This window comes from Rhinichthys klamathensis, unplaced genomic scaffold (genome assembly GCF_029890125.1).
Source record: "Rhinichthys klamathensis goyatoka isolate OS25496 unplaced genomic scaffold, OSU_Roscu_1.1 h1tg000210l_1, whole genome shotgun sequence".
NCBI lineage: Eukaryota > Metazoa > Chordata > Actinopteri > Cypriniformes > Leuciscidae > Rhinichthys > Rhinichthys klamathensis.
Genome location: NW_026606735.1, coordinates 1,606,842 through 1,632,134, shown reverse-complemented (window position 1 = coordinate 1,632,134; position 25,293 = coordinate 1,606,842). Strand labels below are relative to the sequence as shown.

The 25,293-nt window shown below is 38.9% G+C and overlaps 1 protein-coding gene across 5 annotated transcripts in view; it reads left to right on the top strand.

The window, feature by feature from the left end:
* LOC130097148 (protein unc-13 homolog B) overlaps positions 1 to 25,293 on the top strand; it is a 112,779-nt gene that overhangs the window by 40,110 nt on the left and 47,376 nt on the right. For 2 of the 5 annotated variants that reach the window (XM_056263875.1, XM_056263876.1), the window contains exons 1-3: positions 8,473 to 13,518; positions 13,852 to 14,106; positions 14,573 to 14,660. In XM_056263875.1, coding sequence (XP_056119850.1) covers positions 8,705 to 13,518; positions 13,852 to 14,106; positions 14,573 to 14,660 — 5,157 coding nt within the window. In that variant the 5' untranslated portion in view covers positions 8,473 to 8,704. Of the gene's footprint in view, positions 1 to 8,472; positions 13,519 to 13,851; positions 14,107 to 14,572; positions 14,661 to 20,718; positions 20,749 to 25,293 lie in introns of those variants that run through there. The other 3 variants (XM_056263874.1, XM_056263878.1, XM_056263877.1) reach the window with 3 other exon arrangements.

The window sequence follows — 25,293 nt, the reverse complement described above, 5'->3', positions numbered from 1 at the left end:
GCTTTTGAAGTTGGCCAAACCTGAGACTGTCCCAGCACCCGGAGAGGTATCCCAAACTCAGCAGCACCAAACATCACAACAGAGCAGTAGTCCACAACCAAGTCAACAACAAACAGACACAAAGAGTCAACTACAATTTCAGCCGCAGCCAGTTGAACCACCTCCAAGTCAAACAGGAGGACTTTTGGGGGGGGCTCTAAAACTAACAGAGAATGCTCTTGCAGGGTCACAACAGCCAAGTGGCCCTGGCAGTCAGCCTAATCAACAACAATCCAGCAAACCAAATGCACAGCCACAACCTCCACCTGCTACAGCAAGTGGAATGTTTTCAGGATTTATTAACAAGCTAACAGCCCCAGAGAGTGCTCCTCAACAGACACATCCTGGAAATAATACCCTGGCCTCACAACAGAGCACTAAACTCCCTGAACAACGGTCACCTTCTCAGACAGGTGGTTTCCTTTCTGGCCTGTTTGGTATGAGTGCTTCAGACATTAATAATGCCAAAGATCCAGCTCCCCAAAGTCATCCACAGCAGGAAGCCCCTTGTTCTGGTCAACCTAATGCACAGCAAACTAACAGACACAACTTGCAACGACAAAACCAAGTTCCACCTCACCAGGTACCACAAAATGGACCAAGCGGAAGGTTCTCTGGGTTGCTTAATAAGATTGCAGATACTGCCACTGCACAACCCCAGTCACAAACCATGCAGCAAATCAGTAGATCTGGTCAAAATGAAAGTGCCCCCCAGCAGGGTGGGTTCTTTTCTGGGCTTTTTTCAACACCAACACAGTCACAAAAAGAACCACCTGGAACCAGTCAACAGCAGCAGGGAAACAGGCAGCCTTTACAAAGACAAAATCAGATTCCCTCTCATACACCAACTCCTGAGCCACCACAAGGGGGCTTGCTTTCAGGCCTTTTCAACAAACTTGCATCAGTCGATACTCCAGCTCAGTCAACAAAATCTGTTCCTGTAGGTCAGCCTAACCAACAAACAAGTAGGCCAGATGTATCAGGACAGAGTCAAACTTCTACCCAGAAGCCATCCCCTCCAAGCCAATCGGGTGGACTTCTTTCTGGTCTTTTGAAAATCGGTTCAGAAGCTGCAATTCAGAAATCACCTTCTGTAGGACAGCAGCCACATTCTGCCTCTGGAAGCCAGCTGCAAAGTCCACAACGTCAAGGTCAGACTGCGTCACAAGGAGCAACACAGTCTGGTGGTCTATTTTCTAGCATTTTCAAAATGGCCACCTCTGATGAATCTGTGCAACAACATACTCAGTCAAGCAATCAGCCAGCAAATACGTCTGTTCAAAGTGCAAGCAATCAGCAAAATGAGTCTAGTAGCATCTTATCTGGGTTTTTGAGCAAACTTACTACAACAGCTGAAGAATCAACAGCAACAAATGAAGGTTCTCCTGGTCAGAGACCGAAACAGAAGCAACAAGACCATTCTGGAATTAAACCTAGTCAAGGCCGCCCACAGATTCAGAGGGCCAAACCAGTTGAACTTTTGTCCTCTGAAGATGGTGGTGTTGAAAAAGATCAAAAAGTTTCAGCACAAAAAGTTTTCTTGTCTGGATTATTTAACAAGGCATCAGAGGAAGATACTTCATCCAAACTTCCTTCTCTTCAGACCAAAGAAGAAACAAAAAGTAGTTCCAATATTGGTGCAGGTGTGCTTTCTGGGATTTTTAAATCTGGAGCCTGTGAAAATGACTCTCCAGCAAAAAGTAAGGACGAAGAGAAGGGCTTTCTTGATCGACTAATGTCTAAGCAGAGTAAAGATGAGCCCACTACTTCAGTTACCAGCAGCACCGGGAGTTTAGAGTCAAACAAATTAGTAAGTGAAGCTTCTCAACAACCTGCTAATCTGCATCCTGCAGTGCAGTCCACGCAACAGTACATGGGGGAGATCCATAGACTCTTATATGGCACGTCCACTAATTATGGATACCAAGATCTATTGTATACATTTGCTGAGCATGGTGTGATTCCCCCAGAATTATATGAACATCAGTGTCTCATAGAAGCTCTTCTTTGGCAGCAACTGAATGATTATGCTCTATTGGAGACCCTAGCAACACAAGTTCCAGACTGTTATTCTGCAAATCAAGTGGGAATGCCATTACCTTCTGAACCAGTTGTAGTAGAGACACCTGAATGGTGGAACTTGAAAAATATGGATCCTAGTCAGTTCCATATACCCTCACATCCTTGGCAGGATGTTGTCAATCTGCCATTTCAAAGTAGTCTTCCACTAGCAAATGGAGAGGATATTTTTGTATTTGACATGAGTAACACAAACAGGAAATCCTGGGGAGGCTGTGACCATTTAGATGACTTCAGTGATAAAAGAAGCAAAAAGCCTTGGATGGAGAAAGCAGCTGCTGTTAACCTCTCAATGGATGCAACAGCAAAAATATATTCATCCCAGTCAATGTCAGACTGTAGACTAAATGGCAAAAATGCCTCAAAAAAGATCCTGAAACCACATTTGGATTTTAAATTTGACTCAAGTTTCTTCAAACGACTCGCTGAAAAAAAGGGGCCATTGGATTTGACTCCAGGTGCAGTCAACCTCAGTAGCGCTATGACTACTAGTGGAGATATAGAGGATGACATGTTTTTTGAAGATTCTGAGTGGTACCAGCAGTGGCTGTCCTTGTTAGAGCAGGGAATGTGGTGGCCAGCTGAGGAAGGAGACTGTGGCTATTATGTTTACATGGATGAAGAATATATATACTCTCTTTTGACTGATAGGGCTGGTAAGCACCTTTATGCATGTGCAACCCCAGAGGAGAACCTTGTTTTACAACAAATCACTGAAAATATCTCAAGTATTCTGCATAAAAAAGACAAACCAAAAGTGACGCTTTGTGGTTTTAAAATACCTCTATTCAATGAAGATGAAGTGCTTTGGATACCAGGAAAAAATCAGTGTGACTCGCAGCTCTTAAATGCTCCTGTTGATTTGTCTTCAGCTCTACAGAAAGGAGACAGGATTATGAACATGAACCTTGAGTGGTTCTCCCAAATGTTTCAGGAGTCCATAAATGCACAGACAGAGCAACCTGTTGACTTCAGTGTGTACAAACTCAAAAAAGTAAAAATGGGTTCAGAAAAGCCAAGTACAATTTCTACAGAGGAGCAACAAGAAGCAACTGACCTCTCAAGGAAAGCAAATAATCCATGTTATGGAGGGCCATACTGGAGAAATCAGGGTATTAAAGACCTTTTTCCTGAAGTATCTGTGCCACAGTCCTCTTCTCAAGTTATGTCTACTTCATCAGTGGGCTATAGACATTATCCCTCAAATATGAAACCTTCAATTCCTGAAATCATGATTGGACATGTAGATGATAAGCCTGTTGACCAGAAAACTCAGAATAAGCAAACTTCCCATCCTGTTTTAACCATTGGAAACCTTGTTGAAAAGACCACTACTGCACCGCAAACAGCTAAAAGTACTGCAACAGCAGGATCTACAATTACACCACAACCTCAGGCCACTTCTAGAAAACTTCCTGATCTACTGAAGAGCAATGGAAAGCCAAATACATCAACTAGGACACTTCCTGTAACACCAGTAGGTTCAACAAGGCAGGATGGGTTTAGACAGCCCAGTGCAACCACCACACCTCAAGTATTACCTACTCCACCAGCCTCAGTTTTGAGCACGCAACTCACAAGTATTGCTTCTAAGCCCTCTGCTGTGTCTCAGAAACACAAACTGGCAAGACAGCCATCACAGTCAAAACAGTCTCCTTTATCAGATAAAGTGTTGAATTTTGAAGGCTCAGAGAAAGTGTCTAATTATGAAGGCTCTAAGACTGAAGTAGTTCCCTCAAAGCCAAAACCTTGCACAGTGATGTCAAATCAAAGAATATCATTGCCACCACCACAGAATTTACTTTTTAACAAACCTCAAATGGCAGTCGACTCTTTTTTTTGTAGTAAACCTATGGATTTCTCTGGAACCATGATCAAAAAAGACAAAGGTAATGATGAGAAAACTCCATTAGATACTCATGCTGAAAGATGTATTCTGGATGTCTTTGACTTTACCACAACAAAAATAAAAGTTAAAAAACAGATTGAAGAGACATCTGACACGAGTGAGACAGCGGCTACTGATCTGACTGTTGAGTTAAAGAAGGAAGTGAAAGAAATCAATGTCACCTTTCCAGCTCTAGAGGTCAGCAATCTTTTCTTGACAATGTCTGATGTACCTCTCGGAACTGTATCTGCTCCACCCTCTCCGAGAAGCAGACCACAGTACTTTCCTCCAGACTGTGGAGTTCCCAGACAAAATGACAGTGGTGGCAATGAAGCACCCATATTACAAAAACAAAAACCTCAGCTTGCTAGACAAGCCTCAGAACAGATGCCCCAGGCAAACAGTACTCAGGTAAGCTCTAACAGAGTCCTGGTGGATTCGCCCTCAAAGGCAGCATTCAAGTCAGCCTCAACACCAGCTCAACTTGATAGGCTAGAGGGAGGGCCATTTAAGCAAAGTGCCAAACCCAGTCAGGTGCCAACTTCCATACCCCGGGCACCATCCCCTCATACATGTTCTGAAATAAAGACATCACCAATGTCAAGCCCAGCATTGCAGAAGCCTTCTCAAAATAAACATATTGGCCTCATAAGGCAGACTTCACTTGCTAGTGAATCCTTAAGAATTAGTCCCATGACTGGACAATCATATAATGAGAGCACTGCTCCAGCTAATTCAGTCAAATTAACTCTGGTCATGACTTCAAAGACAGTCAAAAAAGATATGGGGACAATAATCACTGAGAGCTCAGCAACTGAAGCTGTACCCCTTGTAAGAAGCAGACGTGCCTCACTTACAGAAATGAATACAGGTTATGTTGGTTTGCCTTTGCTTGTAGAGCCATCAGCACAAGAGGTAAATCTTCTCACACAAAGGCATCAATCATTACCCCAGCTCTTATCTAGTAAATCCAAGTTTTTCCAAGAAGGGCCTGTTTTACACATCCAAAACCGTATTTACAACAAAACTGCAAGTTTGCCACTGCAACACACTCATTATCGTCAATCAGCATCAGTTCCATCAAATGCAAGTAAAGCTACATTAGATATGTCTGCAAAATCAACTACTCGTTCAGCTGTGGTAGCTGAGGCAGTTCAAAAAGAAGCACTGCCACTTGTGAGAGCAAGATCGACATCAATCTCAGATGGAAATGAAGAGCTTGTTGGATTGCCTTTGCTTGTTGAGCCATCAGTACCAGAGAAAAATCTTCTCTCACAAAGGCATCAATCATTGCCACAGCTCTTATCTAGTGACTCCAAGTTTAACCAGGAAGGCCCTGTTTTACACAGTCAAAAACATCATTATAACAGAACTGTAAGTTTTCCAGTGCAACCTTCTCATTATCTTCAAACAGCAACTGCTCCAGCAAATACAATTAAAGCTACATTAGATATGTCTGCAAAATCAACTACTCATTCGGCTGTGGTAACTGGGGCAGTTCAAAAGGAAGCACTGCCACTTGTGAGAGCAAGATCAACATCGAGCTCAGATGGTAATGAAGAAGTTGTTGGTATCTCTTTGATTGTGGAGCCTCCAACACAACAGTCGAAAACTCTTCTCAGGAGTTATGAATCGCAATCAAATGTTACACAAAGTGATTCTTCGCAACAGAGGATGGATTTGAAAACATCACAGTTCAGTCCAGTCTTAAGCCGACAAACACCTAGTTGGCAAGCAGCCTATGCTCCAGCCAGTGCAGTTAGGACAATTGTAGATATGTCTACAAAGCCAACGGAAAAAGTCCAAGAAGAAAAACAAGAATTATCTCCAATGCCATTGATGAAAAGAAAAACATCAGATACTGTGATTGCCAAAGGGACATCTGTTGGATTGCCTTCAATTGCAACACCCTCTGATTCCCAAGAAAACCTTATATCGGAGTCTACATCTCCATCACAAGTGCAGCAAAGTTCAGATAAGGAAAAACTGAAAGAAAAGAATAGTGTTACTTCAAGCCAGCCATCCATTGAAGTCAGAAGCATCTCTGCTAAAGTGGGTTTCTTTCAAAGCAAAGCTGACACATTACAAATTACACGCCAATCATCTCTTTCAGGACAACCCAACAGAATATCCACAGCACCAGCTAATATAATCAGGGACATAGTTGACATGTCTCCAAAACTCTTGTCAGAGCCATCAGAGATTTCTGGAGACCTTATCATTGAAGCTGGTGTGCTGTCACTTGTAAAGACAAGAACAAGCACTGATGCTGAAGTATTAAAAAGTCTAGCTGGTGTCTCTCTAATTGTAGAACCTCCTTTCTATCCTAAACCAGTTCGAGGGCAAATCAAATTGCCTGATGAAAAGTCCTCTTTTTCTTTGAAATCAACTATAGCTCAAGGAACAAAAGTACCTTCGGCACCAGCTAACACAATTAAATCCACTATTGATATGTCTGTGGTCCGATCAACTTCTAAGATGTCTAACTCATCAACAGGAGAAATGCTTCCAAGTGGAGTATTGCCTCTTGTCAAAGATAAAGTATCCATCAACAAAGATTCAAGAAGTGAATCAATAGGAATGCCATTAATAGTTGAATCTTTTTCACCTTCTGAGCAGATCCCTCAAAAAACGTCACACTGTATATCCTTACCAGGAGAAAAAGGTAATCGACACCGAATGCAATTATTGGATGGACGTCATACTACAGAAACTTTGTTGCGCCAGCAGATCCCTACCTATCATCGAAATGGAATCCTCCCAATCTCAAAGCTACAAACTGTAGAATCTCAGGCCTTCAGCAAACCGGTTGACTTTTCTGGCATTGTTTCACCTACAAAACACAACGGCTCCTTTGTTCTTCAGAATGGACATCCTGTGGATTTTACTAAAACTGAAGAGGAGAAATCAAGGATTGAAAGCAGATATCCCAAAAATGGTAGTATTACTTTTAAGAAATCTTATGTTGGGGCTGTTGACTTGACTGCTGACATAGTTATTGATGTAAATAGAAACAAAAGTGACAATGATGTCAAAGATCTTTCATCTCCAAGAACTACTAGCATATCTACTCTGAACACATCGGCATGTACAGTGCCTATATATGCTGTTCAGAGTTCCACTACAACAAATAAGCAGGATTCTCCACAGCTGTCAGAAAATAAGGAAATATTGGCCACCCAATCAAATAATTTACCTAAATCTCAAGCATCATATCCATCTTTTCAGTCCAACGTGCCAACTCAAATGGCAGATACATCAGTTCAGATGAAATATAATTTGCATAGAACTGATATGCATTTCTCCAAACATTCTGTACAACTAAAGGAAGCACAAAATGAACCTGCTGAAACAGTCAACCCACAGCTTCTGGATAAGGGGCTTCCATTTGCAAGCAGTACAAGTGTTGATTCACATGGCTCTCTGCTCTCTACAGAAATCAATGATTCATCTAAAGTGGTGACCTTCAGTGACCTGCCCCAAACATCTATGCCTCACATAAATTGCTCAGAGCATACAACTAATCAGCAACCAGCTCAAATGTCTATCATAAGTAGGCAGATGATAAGACACCAGTCAGTTCCCTCAACATTAACTGAGAATGAAGGGAGTCAACTTATTCAGCAGGCTGAGCCATTTATTACTTCAACTACTGTCTCAAGACCGAAAGGTCTTATCAAGCAATCAACAGTGGGAAGCTTAGAAGATAATTGCATCCCTCAGAATGGGACAGCTACTTTAGACGAAAAGCCGCTAGTGTTAGACAAAACAGTTGTTCATACTTCAATTGGCCCAGTTATATCTGTTCAAGATGTATCCATACCTGACCAGGGTTTATCATCTAACTTTGTGTCTACTACTGCAAACTTGCCAGTAATGACTTCTGCCATTGAACTAGAATCAGTAGTCGTCGTACCCACAAGTACTACAAACTCTGAAGTTTCCATGGCATGTCCAGGACCATATTCATCAAGTCCAGCTGTCATGCCAAGTGTTATGGATGGTCGTCAACTACCTCCATATCAAGTCTCAATTTCAGGCTCAGCCACAAAGACGTCAGTCAAAGGATTGATATCGTTATTTGATGGAGCAGGCTCACAGCCAACAACAGCTAATGTCTCACAAAGAAGTGATAAAATGATACAGTCAATCATAAAACCATCACTTCATCAGTGTATTGAATTTAACCAAGAAATTACCACATCTCCAAACGGGACAGTGACAACAACAGCAGATACATCAGTGTTCAGTGGAACCATAATAACTACTGGTCAAGCACATACTGCACCACCATCCTTAGTCGATCCACCCACAGAGCCTTTTCCAAGTCCAGTATTTACTACACCAACTTCTGTATTAAGTCCACCAGTTGAACTTAATGAAGTTTCCCCAGTTCCACCAGCTCGAGTTTTCCCCACTGATCAATCTTTAAGTTCACTAGTACAACATAACAGAACATCAGAGGCATTTGCTGAAAGTTGGGCTCCAACATTTGGTGGCACAATTTCTCAGCCAATTAATGTTTTTGTGCCAGTAGAGTCACAGTCTCAAGTAAACTCTTCTGAAAGCATTCCCTTTGCTGAAGTTTCAGTCACAAGTGATACGTCTTTTCCGGTTGCCACCAGCCTTCCTACATCTTCCAGTGGGTCTACAATAACCCCCTTAACACTTCGAACACAATTGAAAGATGTACCATTTATGCTTATGTCTGGCAACCAGACTGATTCAGGCCAACCGGATAAAATGTCTACTCTACATCATTCAGCTACAGAAAGTGGATGTGATGCCCAGTATATGTCAATTCAAGCGACTTCACAGGCCTCCATACCACAAACAGCAGCAATGTCTGAATCTGTTTCAACACAAGATACTGTGGTGCACAATGTTAGTCAATTAGATGTTACCCCCCAACAGTTTGCTTTGTCTGAGATGATGTCTATCGAAGAGATACCTTCTTTCACTACAGTTTCACCCACTGAGCTAGAGGGGCGAACATTAGTTAGTTCTGGTTTGGGACCAAGAAAGATGCTTATCCCTCAGATCATGATTTCAGAGGCTAGCAGTCCTGAAGACTGTCCTAGTGAAGAAGATATCTTGACAGATGAACTTGATACAACAGAGAAAGATGATTTTGCTTTATCTCTCATTGACAAGACCTCCATGGAATGTACTGTTGGTTCTCAAGAAAATTTAGCTACAGTGGATGTGGCATCTAAAAAAATTGACAGTCAGAGCATCAAAAATAATTTATCTAAAATAATAGCATCTCCAGAGGCTCTAACAGAGGTTTCTGAGATTAAACATGATGCCTCCATTGAGGATGCATCAGCACCATTAATACTAAGCACTGTTGACCAAAATGAGAGTATTTGCCCTGAGGCCACCTCTTCTGAAAAAACATATCTTGAAGAAGATTACAATAAAGATGACCAAGTTTCCTGTTGTTTTGAACAAGAGTCGAACCTAGGAGATGGTGCAAACACTGAATCAACAAAGTGTGAAGAAAAAATAAAAGATCATGAAGAATCCCCTACAGTAATGTCTGACGAACTGAGTATCACTTCTGGACCAGTGTCTTCAGGAACAGAAAAAGTACCATCAGAAGACACTCTGAAAACCTCCATATCAAAATCTGAACCAAGTACAAAGGAAGTGGAAGTGCAGAGAACAGTGCCTGCAAGATCAAATGAAGAGACCACACCCACTAGCACTGAACCAGCTTCTCCTTTCACTCTCAAAGACACAGTTGTCGAAGAGAAATCTGGCAAAGGCATATTCTCACTTTTTGGCCCATCTTTGGGTGAATCTCAACCTCAGAGTGGACAGTCCATACTAGGAGGAATTATCCCTGGGTCCTCATCCTCTAACGAAATGCCAGGTACAGGATTATTCTCAATGTTTGGAAGTGCTGCACCTCAAGCAACCCCTGCCTCATCTGCACCTAAAGATCCACCTGGAAAGGGCCTGTTTTCTATATTTAGTGGATCTGTTGCTCAGCCACAACCTGACCAGGAAGGTCCGCCTGTGTCTGGCCCAAAAGGTCTGCCTGTAGCACAAAGACCACCACACATGCCTACTCCAAGGGTGGCTTCAGGACCTGGACCAAGAGGACCACCAGGACATGTTCTAAGGGCTACATCAGGACCTGGTCCAAGGAGTCCAACACCAAGAGGGCCCACTTCCAAAGAACCACTGGGTAAAGGATTTTTTTCTGTGTTTAGTGGGTCTTCTCAGCAGACAGCACCAACAGGTGGAGTTGCTGCAAAAACACCTGGATCTGGATCCTCAATTCTTGGAGGTATTTTGCCTGGTTCTGGTGCCAAAGAAACCAATGGGCCTGGTTTATTTTCCATGTTTGGTGGAAGTAGTTCTCAATCTCAAGCACCAACTGATGCTGCTGCAACTGAATCCACCAATAAGGAGACAACAGGAAAAGGATTGTTTTCCATGTTCAGTGGGCAAAGTCCAACTGGAGGCCCTGAGCCAGAAGGTCTCTTTAAAGTTCCCTCTGTATTTTCATCTGATAAAACAAAATCCACTGGATTCAAAATCATGTCTTTCATGGATGATAAGAAATCAGATTCAAAATCTGTGGATGTTACCACTATAAGGGAGGCTTCTCTCACATGCCATATAACACCCACAACTTTAACTAAATCAATTACAGATGAAAATGCATCTGTTGAGGCTAAAGAAGAGGTTTCTTTAGAGAACACTACCGAATCTCCCGTTAAGATGGATCAAAAACCGTGTGATGAAATGAAGGAAGACTCTATGAATGTTACAGGGAGGACTGATGAAATGCTGCCATGCATAAATGGTAATACTACATCTAAAATCATGACACTAATAAATGAGAATGAAGAGGTTGTACATCTGACAGACGAACAATCTAAAAATGAAGAAACTTCAGTGGTTGACAAAATACATGAGGAACAAACTATTAATGAGCAACTTAAAAATGAGGAGCTGGACATGGAAAGCTACAAAGAAACTGTAGACACTTGTTCAAAGAAAACTGATTGCATGACACCAATAAATGAGACTGAAGAGGTTGTACTTCTGACAGAGGAACAATCTAAAAATGAAGAAAGTTCAGTGGTTGACAAAATACCTGAGGAACAAACTATTAATGAGCAACTTAAAAATGAGGAGCTGGACATGGAAAGCTACAAAGAAACTGTAGACACTTGTTCAAAGAAAACTGATTGCATGACACCAATAAATGAGACTGAAGAGGTTGTACTTCTGACAGAGGAACAATCTAAAAATGAAGAAAGTTCAGTGGTTGACAAAATACCTGAGGAACAAACTATTAATGACCAATTTAAAAATGAGGAGCTGGACATGGAAAGCTACAAAGAAACTGTAGACACTTGTTCAAAGAAAACTGATTGCATGACACCAATAAATGAGACTGAAGAGGTTGTACTTCTGACAGAGGAACAATCTAAAAATGAAGAAACTTCAGTGGTTGACAAAATACCTGAGGAACAAACTATTAATGACCAATTTAAAAATGAGGAGCTGGGCAAGGAAAATTACAAAGAAACTGTAGCCACTAGTCCAGAGAAACCTGATTTTAATAAAGATTTAAACCAGTTTGATCTTAATAATTCATCCCGGCAAGGGAGAGTTACAGAGCCTGTTGCGATTGAGAAACCATCAGAAGTGTCACTAAAATCTGATAATGCTGTAGAGCCTGAAACACTGAATGAATTACAAGAAAATGAAATGCCATTAGAAGCTGACAAACCAGTGGAGAAAAATGTGGAATCAGAAGAATGTCTGGAACTGGAAAAGTCTCAAGAAATGAACAAACATCTGGGTTCTGAGAAAGGCACAAAAAATCAGAAAACTCTCATTGAAGAATCGGGAAAAGGTGATGATATACAAATAACAGACAGAATTTCTGACAGCCAACAAGCAGACCTTAAAGGGAAACAAACTGATGAAATTACAAAGTCAGAAGAAAGAGAAAGTGACAAAACATTAATGGTGTCCACCATGCAACCATCTTTAGATCCACAGCTTATTTCTTCTGTTCAGCAGCAGCAACAGCCTAAACAAGAAATGATTGTGCCTCAGCCAGGAATACTGGGTTTTCCTGCTCAGCCAAGACCAAGAATGGCTGGACCTTTTTGTCAGCCCAGACCTGGAATGCCTGATCCAAGAGGACCTAGACCTGGAATGCCTGATCCAAGAGGACCTAGACCTGTCATTTCTGGTCAACCAAGACCAAGAATGCCTGGCTCTCAAAGACCCCCAGAACCTGCTGCATTTTCTGGCTTTATGTCAATGTTTTCTGGCCCTAGTGCTTCTAGCAAGCCAGCAACTTCTAGTTTCTTCTCAGTGCCACAGACCTCTTTCTTCAAGTCATCACCTACATCCACTGCACCACAACAGCAGAAGAGCTCATTTTTTAATCTCCCAACCAGCCTGCAAACGGACTCTCTCACTGGTGATTTGTTTGGATTGTTTAAAGGTACAGAAGCAACAAATTCAGATGAAACCAAGCTGCCAGAGAAAACTGAAGGTAAAGATGGAACACAAGACTCTAAAGAACAAATGAGCCTCAATGTTAATGAGTCAAGTGCAGTCTCTGAATCTAAGTCAACTGTGACAGGTACTAAATTAGTTAATGAAGAACTGAGGGAATGTGATTCTGAGTCGTTAAAGGTTGTTGAAGAGCAAGAGGTCAACTCTTTGCATGAAACAAGAGATGAAAGCAAGGAGATCAATGATACATCTGAAACTATTCACACACAGACATCTGAATTAGGTTTATCCTCAAAGGTACCACCAGGAGACACTGAAACCCCACCATCTACACCCAAAATACTAGTTGAAGACAAACAACCAACCTCACCACCTTCTAAAGGTGTTTTTACTTTACCTGGTTTGTCAACATCCTCTTTTGGTGGTTTGATGTCTGGTGCAGCAGAGACAGCCAAACCTTTCAGCTCTTTTTTTGGCTCTTCCACTCCTGCCCCTTCAGTCAGCACCAACCCTTCACAGCCACAAGCAGAGAGCAGTGGTCTGCTTTCCGGTTTCAAAGGTTTGTCTGTGGGTCTCTTCCAAGAAGAGAAGTCAGCTACTGCAAAAGAAGAGACCATGTCATCAATGTTTGGAAGGAAAATAGGCTTCCCATGGCAAAGTTCACCCCCTCAAACCCCTCCTGCAACCCAGTCCAAACACCTAGACTTGAGACCTGAAGAAATGTATGAACCCGAGGCTGAAAAATTGTCACCTGAATCAGATGTCACAGGAAGTGCGGATCCCAGTGATACAGAAGGTCCAAGTGACAACTCTTCACATAAGCAGCCAAGCTTTGACACAAGTCCAGAGAGTCCAACAGCACTTAAACAAGGGTCACCCTGTCTGGAAGTCGAACATATAGAGAAATCTCAAATTTCCCAAGTTTGCATAGATAAGGACAACGACATTCCAGATACAGATTCCAGTGCAGAAAAGCCACCAGGGACACTTCTACAGCAAACCTTTGAAAAAAGGCTAGTAAAATCATAATAAATGTCTGTTCTTATGCCATTTATTATGGTTTATTGTGAACATTATCCTCTATCTTTTAAAGATATTCTAATTTGTATTAATTATTATTTATTTTATTAAATATTATTAGTTTGTTTTATATATTAGTTTGTTTTTATTCAACTTCCCCCCAAGGTTCTTCATACTACATTACTGTAATGACATTATTGACTTGTTACCCAAACACATTTTAAACATAATCTAAGGACTGAAATTGATACCTGTGTGATTTTAGTCTGTGACTAGGTTTAGATATTTGCATCTTGATATTTACATCTTTTGTTTTCTTTCACCAGCCCGGTGGACAGTTCTCGATTTGGGTCTTCTGGTAACCTTAGCCAAGCCAGTTCCCAGTTCAGCTCTGAGCCAGAAGAACAAAGCTATTCAGACACTCAAATCAGGTCTTCTGTTGTTGCTCAACCTCTTCCATCCTCAGATGACACAGAAAAAGGGGAAAGGGAGATACTAGCAAATGTGGAGAAAGAAGTACAAGGGGAGAGTACACCAAAACCTGTTTCTAATCAAGGGAGAAAACCTGAGAGGCAGCACAGGTACTGTATGTGTTACACACCGAATAGATGTGAATAAAGGAACGCTAAATTAATCTAGTAAAGACTAGGAAATATAAAACAAGATACAATCATATGAGACCTAAAAATTAAGTTAATATTCAAATAAATTGAACACTGGAAAATGTGTATTCATTGACCTTGATTGCAACTGTAATGAAACCTTATAATTACACATTGTTTAATTGTATCATAATCATGTTTTAAATTTTTGTTTCTGATCTGCATCTGATCTAAATAGAATACCCCATGAAATTTAATTTTCTAGGTTTGTTCCATAGTTCATGTCTAGCTTTGAGACCATCTGTATGCTAGTATACTTTTAAAAGGTGACAAAGTTAAGTTACCAAATTATATGCATGTAAATGTATAATATACTCTTTATAGGAAATGGGCCAAAAGTAGTTCCAGCAAGTGATTTTAGCCATTTATTTGTCTCTTTTTTTAGTTTCTTTGAGGATGGCCCACCTCCTTTCTCTCCTTCCCGTCTGCGCTGGTTGAAGGCCATCAATAAAGTAAGAGTGAAGCTGCATGAGGTAAGAGGGAGAGGAACAAAACATCTATCACCTTTTTAAATAGTGGAAAATGAATTATTCTTGTTTTTTGCCCTACTCTTTTCCTCCATTCACTCTTTTGTTCTCTTGATGTTTATCTAAACTGAACCCTTCCTAGTCCACTGCCCTTCTGTTTGGTTGATTAAGATTCACATATGACAAATTCAGCGGCCACCATTGGGAATGAAAAAAATGACATTTTAGTTTTTTAATGATGATGTTCTTTTTGAGTGGTCTAAATTTACAGGAGAAAATAAACAGGTATGTACCATTTTTTGTAAAGTTTTTGTAAAAACTGTAATGCACACTTAGCTCATATGTAAAACAAGTTTTGAATCATTTGGGTAAACAGGTTATTATATTTGTGTAACACTGTTGTGTCTTTGGTTTTTAATTAAGTTTAGTATTGATGTGTCCACGGCATTGCTAGAATTAACAAAATGTCTTTTATGGCCTTTGTGTATGTGTGTGTAGTGAGAGAGAGAGAGAGAGAGAGAGAGATTTGGATTGATTTGTGTCAGTGTGCTTACTTTCTTAATCTTTTCCCTCATACGCTGTCATACACTGGTTGCTTTGTAATTGATAAGAATGTGCGACTGTCACCCAATCTGCTATGCAATAGTTTTGGTCTAATTTGGATTTGAGAGGTTTTTTTTATGTTGTTATTTTTTAAAATATATATTGTGTGACTGTGACGTGTGCTGCTGGAAAGGTTGCTTCACCTACAGTACTAGAGGATTGTTGACCACAGGGCTTTAGGTTTGCTATTGAGAAATGGCAAATTGTGCCTTAATTGTCTTTTTTTAATATATATATATATATATATATATATATATATATATATATATATATATATATATATATATATATATATATATATATATATATAGCATAATGTCAGTGTCAGAGGTTGTCATATAGTATTAGTACTTTGTCCTTGAATGGAGAAATGACAACGACCGAGATTAATCTCTTGGTACATCCAAACATGCAAGTAACTAGAGCCAACTGCTGCTGTTTTTTGTTTTGTTTGTTTGTTTCACCATTGTAATGTCACTAGAGAAATCAGATAATGGGAGAGAAGTGAAAAGGGGTCCATAAACAATCTAAATAAATGCCTTAAATGATACAATAAACTAATAAATTCAATACATACTGTATATAAACATTACATAATGTAAAAATATGGAAGCCCATATATCTCTGCCTCAGTGTAAAATTGTTAAAAGATTGTTGTTGACCTTATTTTCTCATAATTACAACTTTATATTATTATCATAGTAACTTTTTATTTTATTTCTTACTCTGGGGTGGAAATGAGTTTCCATAATTTTCAGAATCGTGTGTTTATTTGTTATATTTCCTCAAAATGAAATCAATCAAAATGTATATCACCTGTATTCATTTATTCTTCATCGTAACAAATCCAACGAGAGATACTATTTACCCTACTAATTTAGCTTTGCTTTGGATATTTCCGTAATTAATCAAATGTAATGCATTTCTACCCACACAAATGATCAGACAAAATTGGGAGCTCACATAGCTTTTGGATTGTAGGATTTTTCTTAAAGTGGATATTTGTATTAGATCTGGTAAAAAAAGAAAAGAAAAAAGTCTTGTATATTGGATTCCTCAGAAACGTGTAAGTTTTGTATCGCACTGCTTAGATGATGCAAGTCCTCCAGTCGAACTGACAGTAAAACCAGTGTTTTTTTTTGTTCTCATGATTCTCATAAAACTTTAGTCTGTGGTCTACATTGATATTTGCAATCTGCCTCTGCAGCTGTGTCGTCTGATGCATGCAGCTGCTAGAGGGAGGGATCGTGGTGATGGGCGATTGTTCGATTGAGACAAAGGCTGTGACAGGGAAAGTGTTGAGCAGGAAAGGCATCTTTAAATGATCACTATTTTTCTGCTGACAGCTTAAATATTGTGTTTGTACAATTTCTTTATTAAAGGATCTGAAGTGCGGGGGGGTTTCCTTTAGCATGTTATGTGTACATTTATGTTTGTTTCTGAAAGCCAAGTGTTGGAGACAAGTGTTGAATGGGACAGGCAAGACGGATTAAATGATATCCAAATGGCTGGATAGTTCTTTGTTTAAATTAGTAATTTTATCTCAACAAGAAATAATTTACCATGGCAACTAAGTGACATTACTATGGAAACACAACCTTGATTCTTGCACTCCTTTTATATGCATATTTCATGTAGTTTAACTCAATCCAGTCAAAAACATTGATCATACAACATTTCTCTTTTTAAAAGACATTAAATGCCTGCTGTCATGTCTTGAGAACAAGTTAAACCTCTTATTAACTAAGCTTAGACATAGTGTTTTATACAGGTGATTTCATGCAGGATTAAGGAAGTAAATTATTTAAAAAAAAAAAATGTTTGTTGTTGTCAGAACTAAAGAGATTGGCAGAACATTATCCAGACTTAAGCTTTTATGCTCATTAAACTGAATATGAAAACCGAATTAATCACTGGTTGTTGTGGTAATATTAGACCAGCGTTTTTGTTTTAATGCAAAGGTTCAAAGTGGTGACTTGAAGTCACTATGCCTGCAGTGCTCAAGATTTTGTGGAAGGGTAGGTTGCATAATGAATGAATTGGTGTTTTTATATGAACAGCTGTAGAGCATGAATGGTGTCAATGCTGCTTAAATTGCATTTGAAAACTATGTGGACACTTTTTTTTTTCATGGTTGCATAGGTTTCATTTTAGTGTTTCCAAAGCAAACTGCTTTAAACTAATTGCAGGGTCTCACTCTGATAACCTCAGTTTAAGAAACTGGAAGGAAAAAATTCAACTGCAATATTCTAAATGCACTTTTACTCACTTAAAAGCCACTATGGGATGGAAATGATACTTGAAGGGTCATTCCATAAGGAGTTAGCAAGTGAATTCCCCCAATAATCCTCACTGAAGACTTATTTTTTCTCTCTGGCTTATGCTTCAATGTAATTTTATGAATTTGTGTGTGTTTATGTATTTATGTATTTTATTGTCTAAAGTGATTGTACAACAGTTTGGTCAGCAGTGGCTGTTTTAAATGTGCTCTAGAAAATAAAGTGTCTTGCCTTGCCAATAATGGCCCTTCCACAAAAGGGAACATGACATGGTTACTTAAATTAAGAAATGTAGCTGTTTATGATCATGTGATCTTCCGTGAAGTCTTCTTGAGATTTTTAAATCAAGGTAATTTTGTTAGAGCAACCTCAGATTTTAAACCTGTTTAAGCCCCACATATTCTTTATGTACATATCTTTGTTTGTTTTATCAAGCACTACATGACGAGATTATTACAAATGCTAGTTTAGACAGCTTTTGTTATTTATGTAGTATGGAGAAAATAAAATCCTATGGTAGTCAATTGGGCCCATCAACTGTTTAGTTAACGACATTTTTCAAAATATCTTATTTTGTGTTCAGCAGAAGAAAGAAATTCATACAGGTTTGGAACAACTTGAGGGTGAGTAAGTGATGATGGAACGGTGCACATGCTTGTCCCTGTGGAGTTGAAGCTGGTGTTTTTTTTGTTGTTTTTTCTTACATTGATGAATGACTTTGTTCTAGTGGCCGAATCAATAACCAAAAGAATGATTATTTAGACATCATTCTGCTGTGTTTTGATGGTTTAAAACGGACTGCATGCTTTTTGTGCATATGAAACCAGTGATAATGCATTGCTCAGGAAGGAAGGATGGAAGAGAGTGTGACATCTTTCTCTGTGATGACATTTGGCTGAGCATCACTGAATTTTAACAGAAGAACAAACTGTTTGATGGTACATTTTCTTTCATCTGTCAGTACTACTGTGTAGCGATGTATTAGGGCAGAATGATTTACTAGTATTGACATTTAAATCATGATTTTCCTTTTTCAAAATCTATTCTTAACAAAAAAAGTACAAGAAAAAATGTTAGTATATTTGTGCCTTCCGTGTATCTTCGCAAACTGCGCTGTAGTTCTTTTAAACTTTTTCTTATATGCGAAATATAAGGCATGCAAAGAGTCATATAGGACACTGGTCTGTTTATATAGGCCAGTTTTTTTCTTCGTGAAATCGAGGACAGAATATATTTATTTATATTCCAGACCGGACGGACATTAATATCCTTCAGACCTCAAATGGCTATGCCCATTACAATAGTCATCCTCAGAGCTGGAGAACCCTAGAGAGAAGGAAGAGAGAAGATGTGTCAAAGAAAATCAGAGCGATAGAGAGCGGGAGATAGAGGCTGAGCTGAAGGGATAGAGAGAGAGAATGGAGCGAATGAATTGGATAAGGAAGAGTTTCTGACTTGGAGTAGTGAGTATGCACAGAATACTAACTGGAAGGAATCAAAGGCCTGTAGGATGACATTGGCTGAAAGTCACCAAATAAATGTACCCCTCACAATTGCACATTGCTTCCCTTTCCTGGTGATTTCCGTACAGCGTCCACAGAACCTGGGATAGCACTGTGACACTCTTTACTTCTCTAACGTTGTCTTTCTAATCAGAAGATCAAAGAGGAAGTCACGTGCCTAGAGGGAGAATGGATGTGAAGCGATGAATGGTACGTCATCCGGTAGCTTGTGTATTCGGTTGATCGAGCATCGATCAGTCAGTTGATCAATTGTGTAAAAACTTGTAGGTGTATTTTTTGTAAATATAATCTAATATAAATTATAAGAATTAAATAGCTTATGTAAGGGATCTTGTACAGCCAATCCACCATTATCAACAAAATAAAAACCTTTAGGGTGATACAAAACCCTTCTGCTTCATGTTGGGGTCCTCCTGATCACCCGCTATCTTTCGATAATGAACTTAGTGTATAGTGGTTCTCAACTAGGGGACCGAGGTCCTCTAGGGGGCCTTAGTAATCTTCCAAAAGTGCTTCAAAATTATTTACATCGAATTTCAATAATTGAATAATTTAACAATTAATATTTGTTGTTATTGCCAAATGTGCTAAAAATATCCAAGTGCAACATGCATCATGTACCATATTTAATAAATAATTTAAAAAAAAATTAGCCCCCTCAAATTTTCAGCAAATCTAAAACATTTGTATTGTCACATTCTGAGTTTTGTGCTGAGATATTTACCCACGTTTTCCATTAATTCACCATTAATTATTTTTCTTTTTTGTTCAAAGTTAATAGGGTCCAAAACAACATTGGCTTTCATTTTATGGACAAAAGATTAACATCCTCTTGTGTTCCACAGGAGAAAGTAAGTCATGCAGTTATGACATTCGGATGGGTAACAAAAAAAGGCAGTTTATTTTGTGGGTGAACTAATCTGTAAAGCTTTTTTTTTTTTTTTTTGCAAAACTTGCTGCACACATGATGCAACTCATCTAGCTATTTAGACACAGCAACAAGATGATGTCATAGTGAGAGGAAGAAGTGTTGTAGGAGAGATGTGGAGTGTGTACAAGCCTCCGCAAGGGGGAGGAAAAGAGAGAGAAACAGATGGACGGACAAGTGTAAGGCAGAAGTGTGAGGAAGAGAGAGAGAGGGAGGAGGAGAATGGGTGAAAGTGTGTGAACACTCACACACAGCGGAGGGTGGATGTGTTCTTAGCAACAAGCCAGAGGAGTGTAGGAGGAAGAGACTGGAGAATCAGAGATAGAGGAGTGGAACACTGACACAAATGTGTGTGAAGGAGCAGAAAAGAGAATTGTTTGTATATTTGATTGAATTCTAGTTTGTCAGTAATTGAAATGAGAAGATGACATTGAGGAGCTTGTCAGGACTATACAGACTTATGTAACTTTGGGTAAAATAGAGAACATCAGCTACTGACAGTGATTTCTTTTTCAAGTTAACTTGTTGGATTACTGTGGAAGCTGCTTGGAGCTTTGGAGAATGGGTGGGTTTAGACTCAATCTGTCATTTTCACTCTATTTTTGACATTTATTCTGTCCTTGTATCAATCCCTTTTTTATGGACTTTGTACATTGGAATCATAATGTGGAGCCCTCTTTTTAATTCCACTCTTTCAGAAAATGTACTTAATATTGTCCAATTACATCTGTGGTTTAATTGATCTCTACACCTTCAACGTGGTAAGTTGGATGTTTTTTCTTTCAATATGTTTAAATTATTAAATATTTTATTTTAGTATTTCACTGTATCTTATTGCAAGCTCTTACAACAGTGTTTCATGAAAGGTTTTGCTTTATTATCGCACCATATTCTATGGTGCTATATCTATATATAAAAAATAAAGTTTATAATATTATTAAACAAAGAAACAATTTATTTTATTTCAATTTTATGTATATTTAAATTTAATTATTTCTCTCTGCTTGAAATGTTGAGAAGTTTTATGCAGTGTATACATATGTTTAAGAAATAATCTAAATAGCTGAACAATTTCCTCTCTTATCTAAGGTGTCATGTGGTTGATACAAGTTTGAGTGTAATTGAGTTCCATGGTTGTACTTTACTATTTAGTGTTCATCAAGTAACTACTATTTAGTTGCAGTGACTGGAGCCAACAGGTTGTGATTCCAGCATTATGCTTAGGTTTCACTTTATATGTGTGGCAGATTTAATATTTACTTAGTTTACATGCAAAAAAGTACTCGTGTTAAATTCAAAGGTCATGTTGTATGCATTGATTGACAATCTGAGCGCTTCAATCTTGACCTTCTATGCATTTCTGTCTTTTTTTATTTTCTTGAACGAGCTGCTGTGAATACACCAAGTAGGCATGACATTGGAAGGCCAAATACGGAGTCCACAAGAAATGGATAATGGTGCATGTGGCTGTATAAGTGAGTTCAGCGTGACCCGTGTGGCAGGCAGCCACAATAAGCTGCCTGTAAACAGTTAACAGCCTGCCTGGAGACAGGAGAAGCCGTTGCTGCTTAACATCACAGAGATCATTGAGTTTCCCAGAAAGGAGTCTTTTAAATATGCACACATGTTCTCCCCAAAATTCCTGACTACTAGCATCTCTGACTAATTCTGACATCATTTCTGATTATTAGCTTCTCGGGTGGAGCTGTCTTTTGACAGCATCGTCATAAACTTTTGTCTGCTTTGCAGCTAATATCTGACTGACATGTAAAGCAGCAAATCATGAACAATTTTTTTCCCTTACTCCAGGAAGTTGAATAAAGCAAACTAATCAGATCAGAGCTTGCAGTTGTGTGCACCATTTTGTGCAGTAAGCATCAGACAATATGTAAACAGACTGCGAACAGCCTACGGGTGCACACTGTGGCTGATACTAGCCTCCCTTTATTTATTTCCTGTGATGAATAAAAAAGGCTAGACAAAAAAATAACATTGCATCTCTGTAGAAGTTCTTCTCCTCTACCCAACCTGTTGTTGTAAAAAGTGCTTTTCTCTTTGCTCTTCCTTGTTTTTGCTTTGATTTCTTTTAGGAACATTTAGAAAAAAATATGATAAAAAGATCAATATCAAACTAGATAGCTGATTCTTTGTATTAAAGAATAGATCTGCCATGGACACTCTTGACTGTGTGCCATTACTTTTACTTTGATAAATGAATGTCTGGTCATTCCACTTGACTGTCTGGATGAAATGATTGTGAAAAATAGAGAAATAGATTGAGGACAGCAATTCTCTATAGTTGATAGTCATCTTATAGTGCCTCTTGTTGCAATAAAGGCTAGTTTTATATTTTAATAAACATGTCATATTTTCACGATCTGTCTTGAGTACTTCCACTAGTGTGAAGGGAACATTAAAGAGAAAATCAAATTCTGTCACACAGATTTGAATCTTCTGCGTGTGTGTGTGTGTGCTGTAGAGAGTGTGTGTTCTATATGTAGCAAGGTCACAGTGTCTGGTTGTGACAAAAGAGAAACATATAGTATACTGTAACTGAAGGCTCAGTGAAAGGGAACATTAATTAAAAGCCTTGCCTGTCCTCACATTGTAATCTATACCTACAGATAATTATTCTGTTCTGCTTATAAATATAGTACTGTACATGGATGATGTGAGAAGTGGTGTGCAAAGCTGTGAGCTCTGAGGGAGTCATTGCCAATTAATATTCCAATTAATCTTGCAGTCATGAAGAAGCTGTTCTGTATTCAGATCTTTAACCCTCTATTGCATGATGTCGCCTCTAGGCAACAAACTCATGTTCTTCAGTTTGGCAATAAAATAGTTCATTAATGATAATGATCATTTTATTTATTGTGCACCATGCGGAGGATGCACATTTTTGCTCTGGATCGCTATTCGAGATTTTTTTTTACAATGTAAACTCATTTTAAAACGTGAAGTCATACAAATTATTTGTATGCAATGAGAAATTGCTTGAAATGTTTGTTGCCTTGAAGAAACTTTGTTTAATAATTCGTTTTTTTATTTCAGCAATAAGATCTGTTTTATGCAAGAAAAGGGGGTCAAATAATGGAATTCAAACAAACACTGGAATTTTATTTGTTTGCCCACCTATGCCTGCAATATAGGTTTAAGTATAGTAATGTATCATCTTCTGAACAAGACTGTAGGAGCTGGGTGAAATGTCTCTGAAATGTTCCTGAAGAGCACTCTGACTGGCACCTCTTTTTTCCCCCATTTACCTTAAACATTATCCAGGTTTAAACATTAGTGTTTTAAAGGTGCAGTAAGCAGTTTGTGCAGTAAGTGGTAGTTTGTATACCCTCTTCTTTCTCCTCCCAGCATTCTCTCCTCTTCTATTTGTTCTGTGCATTTGTCTTCCGTACTTTTAGGTTGACAGAAAATGCATGCATTGAAGATCTTGGGAAAGCACATGCATGCAGAATGATCTAACCTTTCGCTCTTATACTTCAGTGATCTCATGAAGCCACATTAGCATGCTTCTCACTGTGCTTATGTGGATCACTCACCCCTGAATGCCCTTACCTACAGTGAAAGACAGAGAGAGTGAGAGCGAGAGGAAGGGACAAGGTTAAAAAGCGAGACTGAGAGGCATGCAAGGATACTAGTGAAGACCGTGTAAACAAAATGTGACATAAAAATTGTTTGGCTATTTAAAACTCATCCAGTTGCTGCTAGTTAGGCAAGTGTGAGAGCACGATGGAGAAAGACTAGGGTATGCATCATGTATGATATAACCCTTCTGCCTTAAATCAAACTCTTAACACCGTGTCTATCACTGTGGTTTAATCACACCAACTCATCTTCTCTCAGCCTCAATCTCCAATCTAACACCAACTCAGTAAGACATACCGGACCGTATACTTATTTGTGGGAGAATGTGAAGTTAAGTTGCTGTCTGTCAAATACTGTAGAATAAACCACATGCAAACTCACAGAGCAGTGGTGTCAAAATAAGATGAGAATAACTGACTCTCACTTGAGTCATACCAGCTTAACATCCATGAGTCCCTTTACAGTTTCTGATTGCCTGTGTAACTTGTCTCATTAAGTTGATGCTTGGGAGCAGATATCAGTAATGGGAAAGTAAAGAGAAATATAGAGGAATAAACAGAGGAGGTAGTTTTATTCAGGTAATTGCCATCTTTATATAGAGACAAATATCTACAGTATATACTGAGAATCTGAACGCAGGTATAGCAAATAGTTTCCATAGCTACTGTTCCAGTGTCACACGATTTTGCACTAACATGTGACATTTTCTCTGCTTAATTGACTCTCCGCAAGGGGATGATGAGCCAGAATACCTCTTCTGCTCTCCTAAAACTCCAGTTATTTCTATATACTGAAATAAACTAAATGGAATGTTCTAGAATGTGTATTTTGTAGGTTTTTGTAATTTATCCCTGTAAGTATTCATAGCTATTTTTTTTGTCACGTTTCATATATTATTATACATAAAGGATGACCATCAGCTAAGTGAATATTCATTTGTGGTTTGAATGCAACCCTGTTGTAGCCAAACATTGTTTTTATTCCTTTATTCTGTGGCACACTTTTGTACTCGTATACATGGCACATCATAAAATGTAATATAGAAAAAAAACAGCATTATGAAAATATGTTGTTCTGTGTTGCCATGGAGCATTCTTAGCAGGTGTTTAGGTTATCTTTTGTGCCTATCTGTTGTGTGTTGTTTCTCCAGCAGATAAGCAAAAAAAGGAGACTGTTGCATTTTCAGCCTTTGTATTATATTGATAGAATGCAAGTGTGTGTCTGTGTGTGTGTGTGTCTGTGTGTGTAGATTTTTGTTCTCAATGAATGAAGAACAAAGTGATCGTTTCAGGCGTGTTTCTAGGTGGAATATGCTAGCCTCACCGATAGAGCTGTTCACTTTGGCATACTTATTGCTGTCACATTTCCACATAATTTAAATACACTTTGGTGTCAGTGGTATTTGCTCCAGATAATGTGAAAATGGATGATTGGACAGTTTCAATGTGTGCTGCGATTGATCAAACTGTGCTCTAAGACAGCTTTGGGAGACTCATAATGGATATGCAGATGGTAAATTCTCGGTACTGTTGAATTCTGGGATTACTTTGTGGTGTTGCAAATCCATGACAACTTTGACAAGGGAGGAAATTAACTATGAATTAAACTTAAGACAAAGTACCAAATGTATAAACAATCATTTGCTTTTCTTAACCGAATTGGTAAATTTGCACTGGTTTGATTCTTTTAAATGTCCTTTTCCCCCTTAG